The sequence below is a fragment of the Durio zibethinus genome, chromosome 27, assembly GCF_047325235.1.
Source record: "Durio zibethinus cultivar Kanyao isolate XHJ-2024 chromosome 27, ASM4732523v1, whole genome shotgun sequence".
NCBI lineage: Eukaryota > Viridiplantae > Streptophyta > Magnoliopsida > Malvales > Malvaceae > Durio > Durio zibethinus.
The window spans coordinates 9,005,218-9,032,994 of record NC_143188.1 but is presented as its reverse complement, the minus strand read 5'-3'; the positions used below and the strand labels follow the sequence as shown (position 1 = coordinate 9,032,994).

At 30.1% G+C, this 27,777-nt stretch overlaps 3 protein-coding genes across 6 annotated transcripts; 1 reads left to right on the top strand and 2 right to left on the bottom strand.

Moving 5' to 3' along the window:
• Positions 1-1,696: 1,696 nt before the first annotated feature.
• Positions 1,697-4,056, bottom strand: LOC111279730 (mannan endo-1,4-beta-mannosidase 6-like). 2 transcript variants are annotated; one of them, XM_022866756.2, is made up of 6 exons: positions 3,862-4,056; positions 3,487-3,766; positions 3,206-3,400; positions 2,911-3,033; positions 2,581-2,792; positions 1,697-2,347 (listed from the first exon to the last, which is right to left on the bottom strand). In XM_022866756.2, the coding sequence occupies exons 1-6, from the start codon at positions 4,020-4,022 to the stop codon at positions 1,915-1,917; spliced, it is 1,404 nt and encodes a 467-aa protein (XP_022722491.2). In that variant the 5' UTR covers positions 4,023-4,056; the 3' UTR covers positions 1,697-1,914. The 2 variants fall into 2 exon arrangements, with proteins under 2 accessions (XP_022722491.2, XP_022722492.2); XM_022866757.2 differs by having other exon boundaries at positions 3,868-4,056.
• Positions 4,057-5,698: 1,642 nt separating this feature from the next.
• LOC111279206 (receptor-like protein kinase FERONIA) lies at positions 5,699-9,012 on the top strand. 3 transcript variants are annotated; one of them, XM_089756242.1, is made up of 2 exons: positions 5,699-5,896; positions 6,111-9,012. In XM_089756242.1, exon 2 carries the CDS (start codon positions 7,583-7,585, stop codon positions 8,804-8,806), a length of 1,224 nt encoding a protein of 407 aa, XP_089612368.1. In that variant the 5' UTR covers positions 5,699-5,896; positions 6,111-7,582; the 3' UTR covers positions 8,807-9,012. The 3 variants fall into 3 exon arrangements, with proteins under 3 accessions (XP_089612368.1, XP_089612369.1, XP_089612367.1); XM_089756243.1 differs by having other exon boundaries at positions 5,731-5,844; positions 6,111-9,006; XM_089756241.1 differs by lacking the exon at positions 5,699-5,896 and having other exon boundaries at positions 7,635-8,941.
• Positions 9,013-11,602: 2,590 nt separating this feature from the next.
• On the bottom strand, positions 11,603-14,235 carry LOC111279207 (ubiquitin-conjugating enzyme E2 28-like). Its single transcript, XM_022866141.2, has 5 exons — positions 13,967-14,235; positions 13,731-13,846; positions 12,786-12,913; positions 12,578-12,682; positions 11,603-12,084 (listed from the first exon to the last, which is right to left on the bottom strand). Exons 2-5 carry the CDS (start codon positions 13,798-13,800, stop codon positions 11,941-11,943), a joined length of 447 nt encoding a protein of 148 aa, XP_022721876.1. The 5' UTR covers positions 13,801-13,846; positions 13,967-14,235; the 3' UTR covers positions 11,603-11,940.
• Positions 14,236-27,777: the final 13,542 nt, after the last annotated feature.

Here is a 27,777-nt window from a genome sequence, read left to right as displayed (position 1 = left end):
TCATGTACGATGTATAATTGTTGATTTAATAATAATGTTTTTCGCTTTTTCATGCCAAGTATTCTTTAAATGTAACTGTTGTTATTATGTCTAAAAATGAAAAAATTGGTGTTTGTATTTAGATATTTAAATATTTATAATATCCTGTTTATAAATTTAAATTCATTTTTATTTTTTTCAATAATTTTTTATTTAATTATAGTAATAAATATTGAAAAAACTTAATTTTTTTTTTTAATTTAACGACATTTGTAATGAAAAACGTTGTTAAATTTAATGATGTTTCTAATAAAAAACATTATTAAATTACAAAATTAACGACGTTTGTATCCAAAAATATTATTAAATTTAACCATATTTTTTGACACAAACATTATTAATTTCTGTAATTTAACGATATTTGTTTACGAAAATACTATTAAATTTAACGATATTTTTTTATATAAACGTAATTAAATTAACGATGTTTTTTTTCTAAAATGTTACTATTTTCTCCGATGCAAATATGGTTGGCAATCTTAACTGACAGTTTTGGCAAACGCGATAAATCTTATAACGGTATTTAGAACAGCCGCTAATTATAAAAAAAAGAAAAAAGGTCACCAGAAACCTATTCTCGTGTAGTGAACGTTGTTATTGCCATCTCCTTTGCCATCTTCCATATTACCCTCAATGTGCCCATCATTGCATCTCTGTTGAAGGTTCTGTTGGTTAATAATTTTGCCTACCATCCAGCTCTTCTCTTCCAAGGGATCCATGCTCTTCAAAAAATCTTCTGTATCCACCCGTTCTTCTTCTTTCTCTGTTAGTTTGAACTTTTTCCATTCATCTTCCAGATCATCCGCCATCGTTAAAACCAGACAATACCTTAACTATTTATAATCAACCCGATGTAGTGAGCTACTGACTACCTAAGTACTAAGCATAACATCACCTCAAGAACCCTGAGGAGCAGAAACTCTTGTACTCATCAAGACGATAACCCCTCTCACAAAGCCAAGAGTTTTGGAGAGACTTTTTTATTTATAAGAATTTAATAAATTATCTTATTATAATCATGATATTATTTAATCTAATCTTATTTATAATATCATTGTATTTTATCTTATTATAATCTTATATACGGATCTTAAGATTCTGATATAATTACTGCCAAAAGTTGGAACTAACTTCCAATCCCACGTCTAATTGGGAAATGGTAACATGATAAGTTGTGCATAAATTAGTAATAGTTTTGGAAACTGATTATCAACAAAGAACTCCTGATAATCTATTTGAGTGAAAATTTCCACTTGAAAGTGAGTTACATTTCTTGCTGTTTTCGACTATACTTGCTTGAAAGTTACCACTTAAGAATAGTGACAGGAACAGAAATTTGCAATTAACAACCAAACTGGAAAACCGAAATGTGGTTCTATTCTTTCTATGAATCCAAACAAAATTACCATTTACCAGGATTGCATGGTATTATCAGGGGAAAGAAATGAACTACTATACTTTAGGCCAAATGAATTCGATGTTGAAGTCTGGAATTGCATTGTTTAATGTAACAGGTAGACAAGGAGAATATGCTGAACTGTGTTACATGATAACAATGTTGTATATATGTTAACAGCAGGTATGGTATCCAAACTCTGATCCACATGGACCAGATATGCTAATTAAGAGAAAGAAATGCTTATAACAGTCTGCAGACTGAGATAGAAAGTATTTCTGGAATTAAGTAGTGTGATTAGCTAATATAATCTGATAATCATGTTGTGGACTGGAGAACACTGCTAACGTATTGTAAATACTCCACCAAGATCTTATTATATAGTGGCTATCTTTTATCTATAATAAACACCATTAAATATGTTTGATCTTTGTCCTATTTATATACATATACAAGGACTCTTCATCCATAAAACAGTTTTACAGATCATCATGGTAGAGGATTGTCTCCAAAGCATTTTTCTTCTTGCAACCCCATCGGCAGTTCCAAGAACACATTGAGTTAAAGATTGCGAGTCTTGTGGAATGAAGGGATATTAGGTTTGATGTTGAAGGAGACTTTGCAAGGACAATTGCATAGCCGTCATCCATGTAGTCGGTCCCATCAGGGAACAGCTGCCACAAGAGGCTCCCAGCCCCACCCCCTCCTTTCTTTGTCGAGTTCAAGATTGTCTTGTACACTGTGCTAATAAAAGTGTCTCGGAATGAGGAGTTGTAGCCAGGGTCTTTCGCAGATACACCAAACTCAGCGAAGATTACCGGCATTCCTAGATATTTCTCAGCATCTTCTATGTGGGCTTCCATCCATGATGTTGTGAATTGGAGATGAGCATTGGTAATAGTTTGCGAAATCCTTCACAAATTAATTAAATCATCAATTAAGAAGTTTCCATACTTATAATATGAAGAAGAGTAGGCAAATAAGCATAAGCACAAAAGCATATATTATGATAAGGTGAGAGACGCATTTGCTGGAGTTTTATATGTTTTAACGTTAACCCGCCAGACGAAATTCATAAGTTCTGTCTGACATTATAGGAAGTATAAAAGGTTTACAATAGTTCCAAAAGGAGTAAAAGCCTTTACCAGGTATCTGCATAAATATGAACAGATGCAAAATCAATTCCGAGAGCCTGATGGTTTCTTATAAAGTCAGTTCCAACTTGAGTTGCATATGAATTCGGGTTGAACTGAGCCCTTGCAGGTGCTGAGGGGCCATAAAATCCTTCTAGTCCAATTTCAACCAAGTGCTTTGCATCGAGGCTCTTCACGTGCACTGCCATTTCTGCTATCCATGACTAGAAGATAATGGAGTGGCTTCAGGATGCAATTATGGTAATTGAGAGAATATGTATGATTATACCCAAGGACCAAGGCTAACTTTATTTGTCACTAGCTTTTAGAAGAAAACTAAACCTGCAGTGTATCCCCAGAGGGATCTGAGGTGCAACGAGGTTCATTCATCAGTTCCCAAGCAAAAATTGTAGGGTCATCCTTGAAAGTTATGTTTGTGAATGTATTGACTCTATTTAGCACTGCCTACATTGCCAAAAAATAACAGGGATAAACAGAAATGTAATTACTGAAGTAGGAGTTTATAACAAGCTGATATATGTTCATGCAATGAGTTTCACTTTGTCAAACGATTTAGAATGGAGTTGATCAGCAAAAAAACAAACAAAACTGTAACATATAATTGAAAAGAACTTACCTTAACGTGGGCCTTGTAGTAACTTCTAAGAGTTGGATGAGAGAAGAATTCATCATCCGATGTCAAGTTAAGGCCAGCAGCCTTGCCCCACTTGACATATTGCGCCTTGCCACCATACGCATCCCAGTTATTAACCAAAGACAATATGAGCTTGATATTGTACTTCTTTGCTTCAGTCACCACAAAATCCAAGGCCTGCATTAATTTTCAAACAAAATAACATTATCTGCTTCTGATAAAAAATTGAAAAGCACTATCAAGATTCAGAGTGAAATTAGTACCTTGAATACTTCCTCATCATAAACTGATGGAGACTTCTGAAGAGCTCGCCATTGGCCATCATTAAAAGCCCAAGTCCTGCAAACAGTTAGTCCTACTGAAGATGCCTGTTGGAACAATTCAGAGACCTTTCCTCTTGTAGATTGGTCCGCCGCGAATACCATCAGCCAGTATGTATTGAATCCATTGACATAGAAAGGTTGACCATTAACAACAAACTGGTTCCCCTTTGTCTCCACCATTTGCCAGTCATCATCTTCCACGTGTTCCTTATCATATATCCTGAACATAGCAAATCATGAATACATTATGTTGAACTGTTGAAACTTGAACATTAGAAAATTGTACTAAAAATGTATTCTCCTCTGATTGGTTACCCTTGCCTTGTACTAAAATGTGGTGAATGATCGAGGACTTCCTCCACCATGGTTTCAATCTGCTTATTCCCATCAAAACCAAAGACCTTGGTACCCAAATTTTGAAAGAAAATCACGAGAAAGGCCAATGAAAGAATGAAGCATTTCTTGCAAGAATCCATGGCACTGAAAACTGACCCAAAAGCTGCATTTTGCATCTTCCGAGGATAACATATTTATACATGGTGAAACAAGAATGTAATACTTATCTTTATTCTTAGTGGATGCCTGAAATTGTGAAACAAGAAGAGTAAGGAAGAGGGGATGATGTCTCTAGCTTTGACGCTAAGAAAAAATTATTGATTTGGTCTGCCATTCAGTCATTGCCTTCCCTTTCAAATACCGATAGGGTAAAGATCGATCGTAGGCTGATGGGGTAGACACTAGAAACTGAATTTGAAGAAAAGCGAAGGCTATGCACAGCAACACAAGTGGCAGAGCCGAAAAATAGTCACTCCCAAGTTAAGTTTTTGAGTGGGTCCAGACTTGAGAGTTCAGAGTCGGACAATTTTTTGTTGAGATGTGAGTATCATTGCATTGCTTTGGGTGCAATCAAACTATCGTGTCCATTAATAAAACTTGCCCTTACATTATAAAGAAAGAAAGAAAGAAAGAAATTGCTACTCACTCACTCTGTCTATGCAAATATGACAAGTTCTTAGAAATGAGTCTTAAGCTTCTGCGCCTAAACTCTCTGTGTGTGTGTGTGTGTGTGTGAGAGAGAGAGAGAGAGAGAGAGAGAGAGAGAGAGAGAGAGAGAGGTGAGAAACAATATACCTGTGTAAAGATAAGAAAGAAGAAGAAATAAATCAGCAGTGATTGATTACTACAGGATGAGGACAGAGTTGGTTTGTAAAATCAGTTTCAGCTTTTAGTACTGATAGCAGGTAAGGTAAGCAAAACCGGAACGAACGACTAATCCTTTTCGTTTTCATGTTCAAAGCTAATTAATGTGCGTTTGGTTTATGAAACAAGCTTCTTCTTCTTCTTTTTTTTATAAAATTATTCTACTATCAATGGATGCAGAAAAGATTGTTAGATTTATAATTACAGGGGAAGAGGTTTGGACAAGTTTTTAAATTCCAATTATTTGGATGGTCAACTCTATGGGTGTTCTTTTTTGTTTTTCCTGGCCGCCAATATGTAAGTAAATGTTTTATAGTTTTTTTTTTTTTGGTACAAAATGCTACTATTTGTCCATTTATTTTTGTTTTAAAAATTTTTTGGTGAAATAAATTTTTTTTTTATTTGATATGATATATAAATTATTAGTTTGATTGTAATATTTTATTTATAAATTAATTGATTTATTTATAAATGGATAATTCTCATCTCTAAATTTATCCTGTAATTATATGTCATATCAAAATTAAAAAATACAAAAATTTAAAACAAAAACTGACAGAACCGATTATAATGAGTCTTTGATCAATTAGGTCCGTGAAAAAATTGAATGGAATGCAACCAAGCACAGTCAGGCAGAGCTGCGTGGTCAGTGTAAGTTGGCCCACCTTTATATGGGCCACCCAGGGCCCCAAAACCCGAAGCTTGTTAATAAAATCACTTTCTATTCTATTTCTTTTAGAAAATAACAAAGAGAAAGGAAAAAACATGTGTTGACGCGTGCAATCATCTATCTGTTGTCATCCGGTCATCAAAGCCTCGCTATTAACATTTTAACACATAGAAGGGCGTTTTTGTCCTTTCTCTATACAACTGTAAAGGGGTAATAAAAGTAATTCAGCAAATAAATAATTTAATTAACTAATTAAATCAGCTCTGTTGGACTTTCGTATTCATACATAAAACTACGACTAAAATCTTAGAAGGGCCGGTCAGTTTCTGCTTCGTTCACCTGCTTTCTTTCTTCTTTTTTCTTTGTTTCTCTCCGGTCCATCCCAAACAAACAAAGCCCTCTATTGCCATCTTCTCCCATTTGGCTCAGTGAGTTTTCTCTTCTCTTCCCTTCTCTTCTCTTCTTTTGAGCTTCCTAAAGGTAAATAAATGACTTGAAACTCTGTTCATTTTCACATCTTTCACAGGCTACCTTTTTTTGTTTTTTCTTGCATTCTTTTAGATTAATCTATCTTTTTGAGGTAGCTAGCTTGTCTTTTGGATCTGAAATCTCTATGCCTTTTTGGCTAAGGAATTCTGGGTTACATTTGATATTTCCATTTTATGTTCAAAGATTAAGTCTTTCTCTATCGCAGATCTCACATTGTGAACTCCATGAGGAACTCAGCTGATCACTCCTTTCCTATTTCTATTATCATTTTTGCCTCCATGTTCTTTCAACTCGCCTTAGCTGCTGATTATGTAGCAACCGAGAAAATTCTTCTAAATTGTGGTGAGAAATCTGAGCTTACCGATAAAGATAATCGGAAATGGACTCCTGATGTTGGGTCCAAGTTTTTGATTGGAAGTGGGAATTCTCTCACTTCCTAAGCTGCCACGCAAGATCCCGTGGTTCCTGAAGTTCCTTACTTGACCGCCCGGGTTTTTCGCTCTAGCTTCACTTATAGTTTCCCGGAAGTAGCTGGTCGGAAGTTTGTTAGGTTGTATTTCTATGCTAATTCGTATGATGGGCAGAATGCAACCAATGCTTTGTTTTCAGTCACTTGTGGTTCCTATAATCTTCTTAAGAATTTCAGCGCTGCTCAAACAAGTGAAGCTTTGAATTACGCTTTTATTGTTAAGGAGTATTCCATCAATGTAAACAGTGACCATTTGAACTTAACATTTACTCCCTCTTCGACTCCTTCAAATGCCTTGCGTTTGTCAATGGGATTGAGGATTTGTCGATGCCTGATATTAATAGTAATACCGATGGGATAAATATTGTGGGTCAAAATGTTCCATTCACCATTGATAACAGCACGGCACTCGAGAATGTTTACCGGCTGAATGTGGGTGGAAATGATATCTCGCCTTCTGATGATACAGGTTTGTTTAGGTCTTGGAATGATGACCAGCCATACCTCTTTGGCGCAGCATTTGGAGTTCCGGGAGCTGCTGATCCAAATGTCACCATTGATTATGGAACCATGCCTACTTATATTGCACCAAAAAATGTTTACACCACTGCTAGATCCATGGGGCCGAATGCTCAAATAAACAATAATTACAATTTAACCTCGATGTTCAGTATTGACTCTGGATTCTCTTACTTGGTCAGGCTGCACTCCTGTGAGTTTACAGATAACATCACTAAGATTAATCAGAGAGTGTTTGATGTCTTCCTCAACAATCAAACTGCTGAGCAAAGGGTTGATGTGATTGCGCTGGCAAATGAAAAAGTTGATGTTCCTGTGTATAGGGATTACGTCATCATTGTTCCCGGAGGGAATTCACAGCAGGATCTCTGGCTTGCATTGCATCCGTACACCAAGGCTTTGCCCCAGTATTATGATGCAATCTTAAATGGTGTGGAGATATTCAAGAAAAGTGATCCAACAAGGAATCTAGCAGGTCCCAATCCAACCCCTGGTCCACAACAGGATGTAGTTGACCCATCATTGGCTTTGCCATCTCAACGAGGTCAATCAAAGAACCAGAAGGCAATTATTGCTGGGGGAGTCAGTGGTGGAGTGGTTCTAGCTCTCGTTATTGGCTTCTGTGTTTTTGCTGCTTCACGTTGTCGTAGGCATGGAAGGGATACAAGCACAAGTGATGGTCCATCAGGATGGCTTCCTCTTTCCTTGTATGGAAATTCTCACTCTGCAGGTTCAGCAAAGACAAATACCACAGGGAGCTATGCTTCCTCCCTTCAAACCTTTGCCGCCATTTCTCATTTGCTGAGATCAAGGCTGCCACAAACAACTTTGATGAGGCTTTACTCCTTGGGGTGGGGGGTTTTGGCAAAGTTTACAAGGGAGAAATTGACGGTGGGACAACTGAAGTTGCAATCAAGCGTGGCAACCCACTATCTGAACAAGGTGTGCATGAGTTCCAGACTGAGATTGAAATGCTTTCCAAACTCCGCCACCGCCACCTTGTTTCATTGATTGGTTACTGTGAAGAGAACTGTGAAATGATCCTAGTTTATGATTATATGGCTCATGGAACGTTGCGTGAACATCTGTACAAAACCCAAAAGCCTCCTCTTCCATGGAAGCAAAGGCTTGAAATATGCATTGGGGCTGCTCGCGGTTTACACTATCTCCACACTGGTGCCAAACACACTATTATTCACCGGGATGTCAAGACAACAAACATTCTTCTGGATGAGAAGTGGGTGGCTAAAGTTTATGATTTTGGATTGTCAAAAACTGGCCCCACATTGGATCATACTCATGTGAGCACTGTTGTGAAGGGTAGCTTTGGCTATTTGGATCCGGAGTATTTCAGACGGCAGCAGCTAACTGATAAGTCTGATGTTTACTCTTTTGGGGTCGTCCTCTTTGAGATCCTTTGTGCCCGTCCAGCATTGAATCCTACACTGCCGAAGAAGCAAGTGAGCCTTGCAGAGTGGGCTGCACACTGTCACAAGAAAGGCATCCTTGATCAGATTATGGATCCTTATCTGAAAGGGAAGATAGCACCAGAATGCTTCAAAAAGATTGCTGAGACTGCAATGAAGTGTGTAACTGATCAGGGAATTGACAGACCATCTATGGGTGATGTGCTGTGGAACCTGGAGTTTGCTTTGCAGCTACAGGAGAGCGTAGAAGAGAGTGGCAAGGGAATTGGTGAAATGGACGTTGAGGAGGGAACCTATGAAGTAACATGTAAAGGCAGGAAAGATCCTAATGCATCCCCTGGTTTTTATGGTAATCTAACAGATTCTAGGAGCAGCGGCATGAGCATGAACATGAGCGTTGGTGGTTGCAGCCTAGTTAGTGAAGACTCTGACGGGTTGACACCTAGTGCCGTTTTCTTACAGATCATGAACCCGAAAGGGCGTTGAGAGCTGTAAGTGACTGCATTTGGCTAGAGCTTAACCAGAATCCAGTGAGCCAATACGCTTGCTGTTGTTACTTGACCATGGAATCAAATTTTGGCTTTCATTGTTGTATTCATTTACTTAATATTAGTATATATATTTTTACCACTACACTCTATATGTTTTGATCAAGTCAGTTTTAATTTGCATCTAAAATTACATGAAGAGTGCAAAAGATAATGTGTTGCAGTCATTTGCATTTAACTGATAGGCCTCCCCTAGTATTGGGTATTTGCCATTTTATACATACTGGTGGTTTTGGCATATGCTTATTTCATGATATGAAAAGAATCTATCTGTTCCATTCCATACTATTGCCCTTTGTTGAGGGGTTGTTTTTTTTTTTTTGTTTACGGACTTTGTTGAGGGTTGAGAACAAAGTAGGGAAGAGTCCAGCAATTTGGGTGTGATCCATGTGGGTGGGGGCCTTGTTTGTTAGGTTTGTATTGCGCAAACGTCCATATGTCCATGACGGTGACAAATCGGTTAGCCCAAATATTTTAAACTACCTTCTCCGATGCACGAATTATTTTTATGTTATTTATATTTAAATAAAAATAAAAATTAATATTATTAAATTATTAACATATTCAAAATATATATAACATATAAATGAAAAAAAAAATCCACCTTAAATTAAGGAGTAATAAAAAAGTAATGTTAAAGTTTGTGAAAAGATAGAATATTATTTGAAAAATAAGTTTAATGAAAAGATGATAAAGAATCAAGATATAAAATTTTATTTAATCCATAAATATATTTAAATAATAATTTTTAATTATTTAATTATTTTTTATTTAAATTAATTTTTTATTTAAGTATTGATAAAATTTAATCCATAAATATATTTAAATAATAAATTTAGCTATAGAGAATATCTATTTAGATAATAATACTTAAATTTTAGTATTTTATACTTTTATCTAATAATTTTTTTGATATTTTATATCTTAACTCTATTCATAATAAATATCTTAAAAAAATTTTACTGCTAACATTTTTATTGTAAAGGTATGACAAAGTTTAGAATCTAAATGGATTCTTGATAACTAATTTCTGAAATATATCATAGATTTAGATAATAAAATATTATTGCAATTGTATGATTAAAAAGTGTAGAAATAATATATCAATTCTATTTAGCTGCATATGAAAAGCTTAAAAAATGTTGTAAGTGTAAAAGTGTTATTGATAAATTTGGCTTTATTTTATTTTTTTAATTTTGCGAATTATGTATTTGCCTTTTCACTAAGTTGAAGTGGTCACTGTTAGACAAATAGTTCCCATTTTGTAACATAGAAAATAATTTATAGTTTTCATTTCTGTTAGAGTTTATATGATTGTATTAGGATATGTGTTTGTTTATTTATATATTTCTAATTTTTTTTATGAAATATATTTAAAAGTTGAAGATAATTTAATAAGTATTTATAAAAATTTAAAGATATTAAATAATATTTTTAAAAATTGTGATAAATTTAAATATTTATATTAAATGTAGATAAATTAAAAAAGATAAATTATTTTAAAATTGATTTTAAATTAAGATAAAATGATGTACAAAATAAAAAAAATTTATTAGAATTTAAATTGATCCTTGATTAAATTTTAAAATTTTAGATAATTTAATAATTTTTAAAATATATTTTTTTATAAATAATTTAAAATTAATAAATATTTTTTATATCATCATAACCAGAAGTTTTATGGATTATCCTACGTATTAAAAAAAATATATTCATGTAAGCGTTCATCACAAATTATTATCTGATAATCATATATGTTATAATATATCTATATATATATATATATATATATATATATATATATGATCTGAGAGTATTTGGATCAACTGGCAGTGCAAAACGTGGGACAGAATTAATGGAAGAGCGAGGGAGAGTTTTCTATAACGTGGCTTTCGTGTATATGCGGCCATATTATTATTATTATTATTTTAATAATAGGCCCGGGATAAGGAAGTCCATTATGGTATCAAAGTTTATGTGATTATTGTTATTATTTGATGGTGGGGGTGGATTGATTAGGTATTCCTTTTACAAATAAAAACAAAAGAAGAGCTAGGTTTTAATCCTTCCTTGTCCAAGTCCAAAAAAAAAAAAAATGCGATGCATGTGAATCCTTGTAAAAATCATTAAATCAAATGGGGATAAAATCATAAAACAAAGAGAGGATAGGGAAAGTAAATATAGCTATCAACTTTGAGACTATATTTTGGCGATAAAGGAAAATACAAAAATAGAAAAAGGGCAGAGATTTCTATGAAGAAAAGTTATAAATATTATACTTTGGGAGGTTTTTTGGGAAGGGAAGATGAAAGATTTTTGGGGGTCCACACTGGATACATTGATGGTTCCGTTAGCCCAATTGTTTCACAAATTATGCAAGAAAAGGCCCATAGGGCACATGGCCTCCACCACCATCTTCTCTGGTCTGGAGTTTGACCTTTAAAACAACATCCAACTTTGGATTTAAAATTCCACTTTTTTAAACTCAAAGATACGAAAGTACTAGCATTAGAATCAGAAAGAGTGATGGATACGAAAACAACTTTTGCATTTCTGATGAATGTAATGTGCTTTGAAGAATAGGTTATCCCCTATTGCCATGGTAAAACAAGACGTCCAGAGTCCAGACACTACAAAAGTGGTCTGATCAAACCATTTTCATTCTTGTATGAAAATTTTTAGGACCCAATTTAAATTTGATTTAACACAAAAAATGCTTCATACAGCATTATAATGGCAACAAAATAAAGAACGGTTGCATATCTCTTTATCAACAATAAACCCCCCACCATGCACAATGTTCAATACAGAACATTAAGTAAGCAGTTGTAGGGCTATAGACTCTGATACATTACTGATACTACTTCAACATCGGACAAATGAGGGACTTCACACAAGTCACAAGGTGCACGATATAAAATGTCCACTTAGTTCTATTCTCCGACATCCAAAGCATAAGCACCACGACAAGTTCCCTTAGGAAAACACCTCCTCTCTTCCCAACAGAAAACATAAAAAGGTTAACACATTTGACAACATACAAAAGCCATTGGTATTACACGCTAACCACCATCATCCCATGGCATACTTCTGGGTCCAGCTGCGTGCAGTAGCTTCATACTTGGCCCGATCGGTCTTGTACATGTGAGCAATCTCCGGAACAAGTGGGTCATCAGGGTTTGGATCAGTCAGCAATGAGCAGATTGAGAGCAGAACCTGATTTGCACTTGAGTTAGTTTTTCTACAATCTGTTCCTTTTTTTAGACAAGCTCTATTGATTTTGACCAAAATTACTCAATATTCCAATAAGCAGCAGCAGAAGTCCATGCAAGGAAGGATTAGTAATAATAATACAATTTTTCATTATCAAAACTGGCTTACTTTTGGTGCATATTCCTAATGAGATTTGATCAAGGTTGGCCTTTCTGTTCTGATATTAATCACTCAATTTCCAGAAATAAATTTGTACTCAGAAAGTAACAGTAATGATTGTTCAAAATTTGTGAATCTGCATAAACTACAAGTTTAACTTTTTAACCAATAGACAGTCATTTTACCCACTGAAGACTGAAATCGTTAAAAATGCCATATTCTTTATCTTCTCAGGGAAAATCTTGTGCAGCCATGCATTCCATAGTAGGCCAGAACATAAATTCTTGACATATATTGTACTAGAATTACCATAATATCAGCCAGAGTAAGGTCAAACCTTGGAAATGGTTAGTGCAGGGCTCCACTGTTCTTTTAGGATATCAAGACAAATGCTCCCATTGCTGTTGATGTTTGGATGGAAGACCTTGGTCCTAAATGCAACCTAAACAACAGAGCAGCATTATCCATCAAAAGAGAATGTATGACTCAACTAACCTTTCACACATACCACAAAGGGGTAAAACATTGCAGGTGAAGAAAATTACCTTAGGAGGTTTGAAAGGATAATCTGGAGGAAAATGAATAGTAACTAAAAATACACCTCCTGCATAAGGGCTATCGGAGGGGCCCATAATTGTTGCTTGCCAATGAAACATGTCTTCGGCTACAGGACCTATTATAAACAATGCAAACATCCAAAGGTTACTAAATGACATCCATTGATTCACATGACTATTATCATCTGTCCCTTTGTTGACAAAATGGAAAGGAAGAATCCATGCCTACAAACTTATACACACAGGTAAGGTTCACAAGTCTATGGACAGATACTAAGAAGTGAAAATAAGTGAAAATGGCAATGGATGATAATCCACAACCACCACAATAGGGTCTAACCTTTGACAGAGTGAGGGTTTAAATACGCTTAACTATACCCAACAAGTCAACATAAGCTTCTTTTTTTTTTTTTTTTTTGACCAGATGGAATAAATATTTTACCAGAATGGTTTGATCCTGATAAAGTAATTGTAATATATATAAGAACAACTGGAAAGCTTCCCAATCGCATCAAAATCGAGTTGCATGAAGGAAAGATTAGAGAAAGAAATTCAATACGAAAGCTGAGGTCTAAAGAATGGGACTTGAAACTTTGTAACTAATAGTTTTCAAAATTTTTGAAGTTAGGAGCCATGGCCATGATAAAAAGTTTTCAGCGATAAGCAGCCAGAAGGATAAAAGCAAACTTGTGTGTATATGTGCGTGTATAGCCAAATACACAATCTTTTTTGGAATTTACTCGATTCATAAGCTAAAACTGATGACGCAGTTCGAAATAAAGAAAAGCTAGTCCGACCATACAAAAACGACAACGCATAGAACATGAAATCAGTGCAATAGGGAGGGCAACCAAATTGGTATAAATAAAGGATCAACTCTATTATTATTAGGAAGGTATGAAATTGATGCATATTTAGAACATGAAATAGTACCTGCACTGCAAGAAGTGGGTGGATCCTTCTGCAAATCCTTGAGTTCCTTCAAAATCCGCTTTGAAGCCATGACGCTTGAACGGAAGACAACACAAGGATCCTACCTGGACCGGAGCCTGGAGAAAAAAAAAAAACCCATGCCATAAATTGTATTTATGGCATCCACAGGGAAAACAAACCTTGAAGAAAGTAAAAAAAGGGAGGGAATGACAAGTTAAAAGGAAAAAATACCAGACCTGGAGCAGATGAAGAGAAGAGAGAAAGAAATTGGGGTTAGAGACGATAAAGAGAGGAAGCGGGGTTTGAAGTTTCACACTTTGAAGCAGATCCCTCTCTTTTACAACCGCAATCCCTTGATTTTGCACTTCAAACTCAAAGTCGCTCGCTAAATCAGAAAGACAGAGAGAGAGAGAAGGAGAAGTTGGGGTTTCCAGACCATCTTATACACGTCTGACACGTCCCCACTCACTCGGTAATCTCCTCTTCAAACTCAATAATTTCGGACAAGGTGGATATATTTATATATATATATATATATATATATATTGACAGTTTTTAACTTTGTCTAATAGATAGTAGTAGATTTGATTTGTTGGGAAAATTTTCTTCTTTTTTTAGAATGAGTTTTTAAGTTTCATAAAATTCCCTCATAGTTATCACATAATTCAAATATAAATTAAAATCTTAAAATTTAATTGTTGAAATATCTAATGCCCCACTCTCTATTTTTCTTTAATAATAAATATTAGTATTATTAATTTATTTTTCTTAAAAATTTATTACGTTCATTTTTAAACGAAAAATTACATTAAATAAGATTTTTTATTTCTTTCTTTATTTTAGAAAATACATTTACTTCTTTAACGAGGATGAGAAGCTCTTGGATGTTAGAACTTTAAATTTCATGTTTGAATTTCATCACGTACAATTTATTAAAAACTACTTAATTGCTATTGTAATTACTAATTACTATATGTAGATATTACAATGTCATAAAAAAGTAAAATCATTTTTACTATAATTTATTGTGTAAGTAATTTTTTTGTATTTTAGCAATATAAAAATAAAAATATTTTGTACATCTTAAAACTAAGTTAGGTATTTAAATTTACAAATTAATATGAATTTTTTTTAGTTCTTATATAATGGACCACAGAATTATAAAATATAATACTTAATTTATTGTTGTTATAAAACTAGGTTAGGTATTAAAAATAGGACAGAGAAGTCTTGTAAGAGTTTTTTTTTTTTTTTTTTTAATTTTATTTTTAAAGGAGTTAAGACTGTGATTGAAGCAGCAATCACAACTATTATATCTGCATATTAGTATTAATATTAATTAAGAATCTCAAAAATCAATTTTATTATACAGCTATAATATCCATCCTTGTTTCGCTTTGAGATATTTTGAATTTTTTTAGTTTTTATTTGAAATTTTAAAAATATTAGAATTCTTTTAATTCATGATTAGAATTTGACAGAAACAAATTTAATGGATAAAGCAATACATTTTTTTTTTCTTTTCGAACAAAAATAATATATGTTTAAAATAAAAAATATATAAGTAAATCATGACCGGTTTTAACGGGTAAGACAAATTTGTGGCGGAAATGCAAATCCAAATTTCAACTATCATTAGTAGTTAATACTTAAAACACTTAATATGTAAACAACTATAAATAATTAGTAACTTTGAAACATCATTCTAATGATTTGGTGTCATCTTTGAATTTGTAGCTTTTTAAGGAACAAAGCACTTATCTATAAAAGCTACCAGCAGATGAAATACAATAATACTGACTTGCAATATAACAAATCTGTAATAGTACGAAAATCAATCCAATATTTAAGTAAATTCCCAACTCATCCTTCATTTGATTATCAATATTCTATTTTTCAAAATTTACCTTAATTGTAGGTTGCCCAACAGTAGCCTTCTTATCATTTTTTTCCCACAAGCATTACTCTTATCTACATCAATTTTATAGCGGTGTCAATGGTTAGAGTATGAAGAAGGTAAAGTATTCTCCATCTTTATCTTCAAATTTTTATATTATATCCGCTCTTATATATATATATCCAATAGATATTTTAAATTTATTTATATCTCCATCTTCGTAAATATTTAATGGATACGAATAATCCTCGTGCCTATAGCTTTTAAAAAAATAAAAACCAAAATTTATTTTTTTAGTTTTTGTATTTTTATTTTGTATATTTAAGTAATTTTTTATAACTATATATTAGTATATATTTTTTCAATAGAAATATATTAATTCCAATTAATCTAAAATTATAATTGATATTGTTTAATAAAAAATTTATTTATTAAATATATAAAAATATATATAGGATATGTGCATGAGTACGAGACAAGTGCTATATTAACTGTTTCCATCTCTGTATTCAATAAAAATTTAAAATAATACACATTCTTATCCCCATACTCATAATATAATATCCATTCTCATATTCATATGAGTAAAAAATCGAGTTCCCCATTAGATATGGATAAGATTGACTCCCTACAACTGAAGCTGCTATAATTATATTAATACAATTGCCAATATAAAACATCAAAAAAAAAATCTTTCCTTTTCCCTATTTGAATTCAAAATGATTCTCAATTCACTCAATTTAAACCAAAGGGATGCATTCACAAATATCAACAACCTTAATATACCTTAACTAATAATTATTAAGATCCAAACCAATTCTCTTTCATTAAAAAGCTTTCATACTCTATTTCCATTAAATTCAAACCTTCCTTAAAAGCATCCATTTCAACTCCAATTTTCAAAAATTTATTAAAAAACAAAAAAAAGTCCTTGGCATAGAAGAATCACAATTTTAGCCTTTTTTTATATAAAAAATAAATTAAAAAATTGAAACTTCAAGTGTTGCAAGCATTAAAGAGGTTCAAATTATCAATAGTATATTGAAGAATTCACACAACTATCCATTTAATGAATTAGTTACAGAATAAGTTCCCAATTGAACATGACTAAGAATGAGAACTCAATTTCTTACAATTTAAAGTGCAAAAGCAATAAAGCAAAGGTAGTAATAATTTATAACTAGAAACAAATGCTAATAAAAAGTTACATTGTTTCTCAAAATCATATATTTTTTCCAACATATTTGGTTTGTTATAAAACTACAAATCATATATAAAGATTGTTTGATAAATTCAAATGAAACTCATTCTATTACCTTCATGATTAGTCAACATATTATGGAAACTAATCGAAGTATAAAAGAAACTAAAAGAAAAAATAAAAGAAAAATAAACAAAAAATTGTGAGTCAAATAACAATTTTACTAGATTGGCAAAAAAAGGGGAGGAGAATTTTGCTAGCAAAAAGACTATAATAGTTTTAGCCTAAAACTCTACCTCAACCTTTTTAAGCAAATTTTGAAAAAGAAAAAGAACACATTCATTGTTTTGATATAAACCACATTCGTCAATTCAAATCCAATTATACAATCTTATTTTTAGTTTACCTTTAACTTATTTTCCACTAACTTCATATACACCTTCTTTCTCAAGCCTTTAAAGTTAATCTACAAGCAAATAAAAATATTTAGGAAAACAAAAATTACAATAGAAAGCAACCCTATGGCCACCACACATTATAAAACACATTATAGTTATAAAACACAAAGAAAGTCAATATAAGGTCAAATCATAAAGAACAATAAATGAAAGCATCCTTTACCAGCACTTATCAATCTTTATTTTGCAACCGTTATTGTCACCTTGAAATATTTTATCAAATCGATATCTCATTGTGGAAAAACTAAGAGTATATTGAAACACTTCTTTTAAGAATTATACAAAAATCTTATGTCTATATACAGCTAATTAGAGGATAAATTAGGAAATTAAATCTCCTTAAAGTTGATCCATATAGTTAGGATATTTTATTTTTAGTAACTAATTCTAGGGATATAAATACTTAATTCTAGCAATACAAATATTTACAGATTACAACAAATTGTAATTAAATATTTTCCCACTCCCCTTCAAGTTGGTGAATAGGAGTTTTCTATTCCCAGCTTGAAAATAATTTCTTGATATGTTATATTGTTGAGACCTTTAATTAACACATTTACAAGTTATCCCTTGGTTGATATATATGGTATGCAAATCAACCCACTATCTAGTCTCTCCTTTATAAAGTACTAGTCTACTTCAATATATTATGTTCTGTAATGTTGCATAGGATTTTATACAATGCTTATTGCAGACTTATTATCACAATAAAGTCATATGATCCATCTCACTTAATCTTCAAGTCTTCTAAGATAATGTTTAACCATAGTAATTCATAAATTTCTTAAGCTATTTCTCTAAACTCTGCTTCAAAAATTGATTTTATCACCATATTCTGTTTTTTACTTTTTTAAGTCATTAGGTTACCATACAATAAAGTGCAGTAGCCCAACATGGATTTTTTATTAGTTACCAAATTTGCATAATTAGCATTTGTATATATCTTTAGTACTAATCTTGAATTTTTTTTGAATAAGATTCATCTCCTAAGATTGGCCTTCAAATAATGTAGTACAAGGTAGACAACTTAGAGGTGCATTTCTTTAAGACTATACATAAACTAACTTATCACATTCACAGCATATGCTATATCAAATTTAGTATATGAGAGATAAATAAGTCCTCCAACCAATCTCTAGTACATCTCCCTATCTAAGTAACATCTTTATCAGTTTCTTCAAGTTAATGATTAGGATTTATAAGGGTATTTACAAGTTTATATGCAAGCTTCCTAGTTTTCTTTTTGTGAAATAAAAATACCATGCCATAAGTGAGTCATTTCAATTCTTAGGAAGTATTTCAATCTCCCTAACTCTTTTATCTCAAATTCTCTAGCCAAATATTGTTTTAGAGATTCTCTCTTTTTTCATCATTTTCAGTTATAATTATATCATCAACATATACTAAAAGAATTGACTTTCCTTGAATCTGAGTGCTTGATAAACAGTATATGATCTTCATTACTTTGGCAAATCTCTCAAACTAGACCATAAGAGACTGTTTAAGATTGTATAAAGCTTTTTTTACCTTATATACTTTTTATGCTTCTAAATGACCTCCAAATATTGGTAAAACCTTCATATATATATAAATATATATATCTTCTTCCGAATCACCATGTTAAAAAGTATTCTTTACATCAAATTATTGAAGCTGTCAGTTATAATCTACAACAAGGATAACAAAATCCTAACTGCATTCATCTTGGCAATTAAAGCAAAAATTTTTTTTATAATCATTCCATAAGTTTGAGTGTAGCTCTAAGCCACCTACCATCTGCCTTGTATTTTATAATGAAAATCCATTTACACCTAATTGAATTTTTTCTTTAGAAAACTCTATGAGTTCTCATGTTTTATTTTTCTCTAAGGCCTTTATTTCTATTTTCATTATCTGTCACCATTTCTCATTGGATAATGCCTTAAATAATATAGTGGAATAGAAATAATATTTAAGCTCACAAGGAAATTTTTGTGGGATAGTGAGAATTTTTGAAATGATACAAAATTAGAGATTGGGTATAATGGATGCTTAGTACATTTTTTTTGTTTCTTTTCTAATGGCAATAAGCAAATCATAATCATTGGTTTTAGCTTTAGAAGATTCATACTCATTTTGAGAAATAATGTCAGAGATAGTAGTTACCTTATTTTCAAAGTTGGATAAGGTTCTTGGACTTAAATAGGTTTAGGAGCTGAAACTTTCTTTCTTTAGTACACCTATAATTCTTTCATATAATTAATAATAGTTTGTGTTTGGAATTCAGACTTAAGGGTCAGTGTTTGACTTGTACTAAAACAAAAGGTTTAGACTTAAAATAATTAATAGGTGCAAATGTTGAGGGGAAGGATAAATCAAGCACAAAGAAGTTCTTATCCTTATCTTTCATGAATGAAGTCTCATTCTGAAGATAAAGTTGAGTTAAAAAAGATTTACTTTCTTCACAATTGGCATCTATAAATATAAAATTTTTTAGTAAAAGAATGGTAGCACTTATACCCTTTTCTAAGTTGATGAATACCCTATAAAAATATATTTAATTGCTCTTAGATCCAACTTCCCTTTATTATGATTATGAACATGAACAAATGATTTACAATAAAAATATCCTAGGTGAAAGTATTTTCATAAGAGTTTTAAATGCCAAAACTCTTAAAAGTAACTTGTTTATAATGTGCGTGACATTGAGAATAGCTTCCCCTCGTCGGAATTGGGTGTGTTTCCTAAAAAAGTAAAAATGAAGTTATGGCTAGTAAATGGCTATTTTTTCTCTCTACCACTCCATTATGCTATAGAGTATTAACATAAGACAACTCATAAACAATCTCCTCATTTTGGAAATATGTAGATAAACTTTGATTGAATAATCTCTTGTATTATCAGACCTAAACCTCTTGATTTTCACTTAAAATTGATTTTGGATCATGTTTTGAAAGCTTAAAAATATACTATTCACATTGATTTGGATTTAAGTAAAAAAATTCAGGAGATCTTAATACAATCATCTATGAATGAAACAAACCATCTTGTATAAAAAAATTAAGAATTGTAGAAGTACCCCATATATCATTATGAATTAAGTAAAATAGAGTACAACTTCTTTTATCGCTAAATGAAAAAAAACACACGTCTATGTTTTACAAGTTTACAAACATCACAATGAAAATTTACAACACTTAATCATTTGAACAAAAAGGGAAACATGTTTTTCAAAGTTTCAAAATAAGGATGTTCAAGATGAAATGACAAAGATAAACTATTGTTGATATTACTTGTGTTATTTGATGTCTCAAGATCATATAGTCCATCCTATTCCTTAATAAGTTCAATTATCTTCCTCTAACTCTTATTTTAAAATTCATAATAAGAGAGATAAAAAGTCACTTTGCAGTTCATTTTTTTAATAAGCTTTTGTATAGATATCATATTAGTAGATAACAGAAGAACATGAAGAATTATTTTAAGAATAAACGAAAAATTAATTTGAACATCTACTAATTTTGCCATTGTAGTAAGTGAACCATCTGTAACAATAATTTTTTTTATTACTAGAATATAAGATTTATGTACTAAGCTTTTATGAGAAATATATCATATGATTATAAATCCTGAGTTAATAACCCGAGAACTCGTAATAGATTTAACCGAGATATTTAATCTATGAGAACCGGGGACTTTATCTAAATTAAAGACCTTACCCAATTAACATACCTCAGTAGACTTTTCAAGGGTTCTCAATAGGCTTTTCAATTTATGAATCTTTTCTTTATCCAACTCTTTTTGTTTTTGAGACTTTTGTAGTACTTTGATGGTTTTACCAATTATCATTTTCTTAAATTAGATGGTAGCGATAGTAGATTTTATTATCTTTGACATTGTTATCTTTTTTTAGATTGAAAACAAGTCTTAAAAATTAAGATATAACAAAAAATGAGTTCTAGCAATTAAGGCCAAATAAGGCAAAATTCAATGGCTATGAAGGCTTTAACATGGTTCGATAATGAAGGCTTGAAATAAAAGTCAACAATGAAGGCTAAAAATTTTGTTTCCAAAAAAAGCCTAATGTTCTAATATCATGTGAAACTAAAAATAAAACTGAAAGCATATTGAAATTTTTTTTTTAAAGAATTATGCAAGCATCTTAGGTCTACATAGAGCTAGCTAGAAAACAAATAATGGAATCAAATCTCCTTACCGTTGATCCTTATAATTGAAAGATATCTTAATTTTTTGTCTTTAATTTTAAGGATACAAATACTTAATTTTAGTAATGTAAAGATTTACAAATTACAATCAGTTGTAATTAAATATTTTCCCACATTCACACTAATAAATTTAAAAATAAATAAATAAACTCTAATCAATATGGAAAAACTTAAAAAAAAAAAAGGCAATAGCATTTAAACATGACATTAAGCATGCATAATAGAACACATACACATTATAAAAAGTGAGATAAAGAGAAAACTAATTGAAAATGAGTAACTCACCATCAAATACATACCTAAATTATCAACTAAAAAATGAACAGAAGAATAATAGGAGCTTCATCACCATTAACCAATACATTTTCAACTAACAAATGACATTTTCAATCAGCATGTTATATCCATTGTCTCTGGAGAATCAATAACTTATTTAAGTTATGATTCAATATGTCCTAAAAGCTGTAACACAAAGATTAGGATGTACTTTATCCTTAAGAATTCTTTAATTTCTTATGTTTCCCTAGGATTCCCAATCATGATTTAAGCTCCATTTGTTTCACGAAAAAAGATTTTCAAAAAATAATTTTTGCATTTTCAAGTGTTTGTTTGGTAGAAAACTAGCTGGTCAACAGAAAGTAACTTACTGACCAATGAAAAATGAGACTATTTTTCTAAAAATTATCTTACGAATTGGAAAAAGAAAAATTTTTTTCAAAAAAGAGTTATTGTGAGTAAAATTATTTATTAATACTTGTGAGTATAATTTTACTTATAAATAATATTATATTAATAAATTGTATATTAATAAATAATATATTATAATAGATAATATACTATTAATATAATGTATTAATAAATATTATTAATAAAATAGTATTTTAATACATTAATAAATAATATAAAGAATAATAAATAGTTTTATTTTAAGTATTTTTTATATTAACATAATAGTTTAATTTAAATATTATTATTAAAATATCATTATTTTTTAATATTAATAATTTTAATAATAAATAATTTCAATATATTTTAATAATAAATCATTTTTAATATTTTAATATTTATATTAATATTATTTGAAAAAAAATAGATTTTTGGGAAAACAACTAAACTGTGAAAAATATTTTTCACTAACTTATCAAAACAATAGAAAATATCTTTTAATTCAAAAAATATAAATATTTTTTAGAAATTATTTTTCGAAAGTCATTTTCTATGAAACAAACGGAGCTTTAATTTTGAAAAAAGGTTTTGTAATCATGTTATTATGGAATATCAATTAAACAGTTGGTCTTTGTAATGAAACTAGACTTATTGTTACACAACTTGTTATAAATGTAATTGAATAAAAAATCATTATTAGGAATAATACAGACAAAAAAGTCTTCATTTCAAGAATTGTGACAATAATAAAAGATCATAAATGGCCATTCGTTTTGAAAAGGAAGCAATTTCCTGTAAGGCTATCATATGCTATAACCAGAAACAAAAGTTAAGGCCAAACTTTAGATTATGTAGGCTTTTACTTACCAATTTTAGTAATGGATAATTGTATGTTGCTCTATCAAGAGTAACTTCTTTTAAAAGATTGAAAGTCTTGATAAAAAATGAGAGTGAATGCAATAGAGTAAAATAAAAATTGTTGTTTTTCATGAAATTTTTTAAGATTTGATTGAAGGTAGAAACATCTTACAATACATAATAACAAATTGCTATTATATCTGTACTGCTCTCATTAGTTTTTTTTTTTTTAATATTGATATATAATATTACTAAGCAATAATGAAAGTTTACATAAATTTTTATATTCCTCACTTAACTACTAATAATGTACTCATTTTCTTATATAGGTGATTAGATAAAAGTATTGTTGCACAATCAACCTTAAAGTCCAATAAACACCACATAAGGCATGGTAAAATCTAACAACAACAAAAGCATTTATGCCATTAACAAATTGTATAGCATATTGTTTTTAAACAAAAAAAAAAAAAGACAAGAACATATAATTTAACATAAGTTCTTATAAAATAAATACAAAACATTTAACTCTTAAACAATATCTGATTAAATAATTTTTTTTTGTGCAGCAAGAATGACCACTATTTTGCTTTCCAAACTCAATAATAAGACCCAAAAATACATAGTTGAAGTCAAGATATTGAGGATATGAAAGTCAATCAACCCTAGAGCAAACAACTATTTGATAATTCATAATTTTCTTGCCATTGATCATGAGGTAACCCTTATATATCCTTATATTTTTGGTATATACCAATTAAGTCTTATTATATACTTGCTAGGTAACAAATATGCTTCATAAAAAGACAATACAATGTTCTATAGTACATTCATTGTTTTAATAAGAATAGTTATATATACTATTTTGAAACATCCATGAAAAAAAAATCTTAAACTTAAGTATATATTGTTATAAACTATTTGATTTTTTTTTTTAGAAATAAGAGAAAAATGCATATAAATAGCTTTTGTTAATCCTTATGAATTGAATACATGAGAAAGTTAATCTAACAAATGAACCTTCTATGTTTTAATACCTTATTATATAAAAACAAAATAATGCAATTTAGGATATTATAAAGCTATCAGACATGCCAACATATGAGAAGATTTTACAAGAGAATGGAATATAATAGACTTCAAACTTGTTAGTCAGTGAAAAGAAGAAGAACTATAATGTTGTTTCAAATCCCTACATAATCAATTTTGTGAGAACAACAAAAATAAGATCAATCAAACCCTCTTTATCATTCCCTGAGCACCATTACAACTTTGTGCAAATTCATTAACTTCACAATATTGTCAAGTAATATAATATTATCTCTTCATGAATGACCAACTTCACAATAGTAGTATAAATTATTAAAATATTACTTTTTACATATCCAACTTTTGAGTTTCAGATGTGATTGAAATGTTGGTGAATATTGTGAAAGAAGGAATTACTTTTGTTGGAGAATTATTGTAAGAAGTTACAAAAAAAAAATCTTGAAATCAAGATTTCAAAGTATGTAATCAAACTAATATTCAAATTTATTATTTCTTGTTAAAAAATAAACAAAACCTGAGAATTTTACATATTTTACAATGCAGAATTATAGGAGTTATACTTAGATAGAATTTACAAAACTGCTAAACAAGGAGGAGTTTGTTGGAAGCAAAAAAGTCCAATTATTATCTTTGCATCCATGATAGTTACAAAATTTTTAGGTAACATTCACATAGATTGATGAAAAATTAACATTGTCTCAAATTTATATTAACTTCACATCTTACTTAGAATGTTAACAACTTATCTACTTTTTAAATAAAAAAAAATACAGGATAGCTTTCAACAGCAACATGTTCAGCTTCATGAATCATAGTAAATCTTGACATTGAAAAAGCTCATGAATTGAAAAATAGGTAAATTGTTTTGTATGAAAAAAAAAGAATGTTACATAACAACATTACTTTTTACATGTTAAATGTGAAAATCAACATACATCCCTGCAAGTTTGACAACAAGAATAACAAAGTTGAATTGCTTGAGCTTACCATTTCAGTAAGGTTGCCAATAGAAGAAGAAAAAATGAAAAATAGAATCACCATTGAGAAACTTTTTAAACAAGATCCAAATGAAACCCTGGTAATACATTTATTTTTAAACTATACTTATCAATTATTATTATTAAAATAAACTATAAAAAATCTACATTTTACTATTACAAAACACAAAATTTTACATGTGAAACAAGGATTCTTGAAGTTGATGCAACACAAGGATGGTTCCACAACAGCTGCAGTGAATGTAAAAGAACACTTATACCAAGTGATGGAAATTTTGGTGTCCTGAACACAATAAAAGAATGCCTTCTCGTAGGTATTGTCCAAACACTAAGCTGAACTTATACTATACGATAATTGTGTTGCTTGAAAATTATACTAACAACAAAGAAAATGTTCAAATTACGAATTATAGTTGAGGACCAAACTGGGATCACTCAATTCATATTCTTTGACAATCTAAAAAAAAAATTAGTACAAGGAACAATAATGAGCCTTATTGCAATGATCAAAAGGGATCCTTTCAAGTTGCAAAAAACATTGAAAACACTTAAGAATAAATTTTTTTTTTTCAAGTGTCCATGACAAAATAGTCATTTCAAAGTGGGCTTTCTCACTACTGAATCAATACTACTTTCATGGCAGATAAGATGAAATCCAATCCAAACCTTCTAATGTTAGTTGCATCAGATAACAATGATGAAACAAGCAATGTAGGATTGGCTAAAAAGTTCCAACAATCACCAACACATGTTCCTTGTCATGAAGATTTGTTCCACGAAGAATCACCATGAACAAAACAAAGGATAAGGTAAAGGCTTTATCTTTGCAAAATATAAATTATAATTAAGCACAAAAAGTTTTGATAAATAGCTTTAAAAATATGACAAAAAAAAAAAAAGAAGAGAAAGGAACCATCTGTAAAATAGAGAATATTAAACAAGTATAGGAAAACAAATTATTTAATCTCATTTCATAAAAACAAAATATTAAACAAAAAAACATTATCACAATGAAATTCTCAATATATATGCCCACCATCTAAAGTTATTCTTTAATTTAATCAAGGAGGAAAACGCATGCAAATACTTTGATAGAAAAAGCCATATAAGTTGGACTTTTATATATGAAATTGTTTATTATATATTTTATACAAAACCATAACTTTAACAGAACCATTATGTTAAAATATTATTTTTATATTATCATAGTACAATGAATTGAACTGTTAAAATTATTTGCATAACTTATAACATATATTTATATTATACTTTATATATTAATAATTATCTCAAATATATTATACATTTTTAAAAAATTCATAAAAAATATATCATGAACGGTGTCCTCATAAGGAAATCTTGGTTGTTATATGGTAATTAGATACAACACTCCATGTTGACAAAAAGACTAAAAAAAAAGGAGCAATTGAAATGAAAAACCCAATTAACTAGTAACAAATTTGTTTTTTTTTTTTTAATTATTAAAATAAAAATTTATTATCAAATCTAAAGGAAAGTGGAGGTTGAGAAGAACAAAAGAAAAAAGAAAAACTAGCAGACTAAAAGCACTGAAGAAGATGTACGTCGAAATAATCATGTAAGCAATTCCTAGAATGGTGCCAATGTGGAGCTAGATCTGGATATGCATAAGCCTAATGGCGTTCTTTCCATAAGTCAATTTGCTCTTTTTTTTTTTTCTTTATTTTAGTTGATTGCTCCCAATTTCTTTTCTATTTATTATGAAATAAAAAATGATAATTCAAATTGTATATGCAATACTTATAAATTGTTTGTTGACATAAATTCATCTTTCATTTTTCTAGTTTATTATTATAATTCAATTTACAGTCAAATTTGAGATTGCAAAGTTGCTATAAATCTCTTTCTCAAGTATGAGTTATAAAAGTTGTTCACGGAATACCATTGATCTTTGATTAATTTATATGTATCTTAGGATTATCAATATTTTGTGACATTAGAAATGTAAATGCATAATTGGTTGTGATAACATAAGCTTCTTTTATAACCACAGACCTCCCTCGAAACATTATAGTGTTTTAGATTTCTTTAGGAGTTGTATAGGCCCAGAGGTTCTCTTTAAGTCGAGAAACATTTCCAGTTCTAATGAGATAGGATTTGACAAAAATAAAGTTATCTTATACTAGAATTAAACGTACACTATCATATAGAAATCCATTTTTAAATTATATAATGGCACAAATTGTATCAATAATTACCAAAAGTATATCATAAGTTACCAAAAATTTACTAAATTATATTAAGAGATTACCAAAATTTTATAAAAAATTATCAAAATCGTATTAATGATTACCAAATTTACATAACAAGTTACCAAATTAATACCGAATATTACAAAAATTATATTAAAGGTTACCAAATCTTTATCCAAAGTTATCAAAATTAAAATTGTATAAAAAATTATCAACTTTTACTTATAGCATACAAAAATTTAAATAAAGTATTAGTATATATCATTGTTATTAAAAGTATATAAAAAATTATCAAATTCAACTTAAATTATACCACAATCAGAATTAAATTGTTAGTCTTTATCATTATTATTATTATTATATCAAAAAATTATTTATTAAAATGAATTTTAAAAGTAAGAATTATAAGTGTCTTGAATCACTTCTATTTTATATTGAAGGAACATGTTATTCTACTCAAGGTCCAAAAGGAAAGGCTACTAG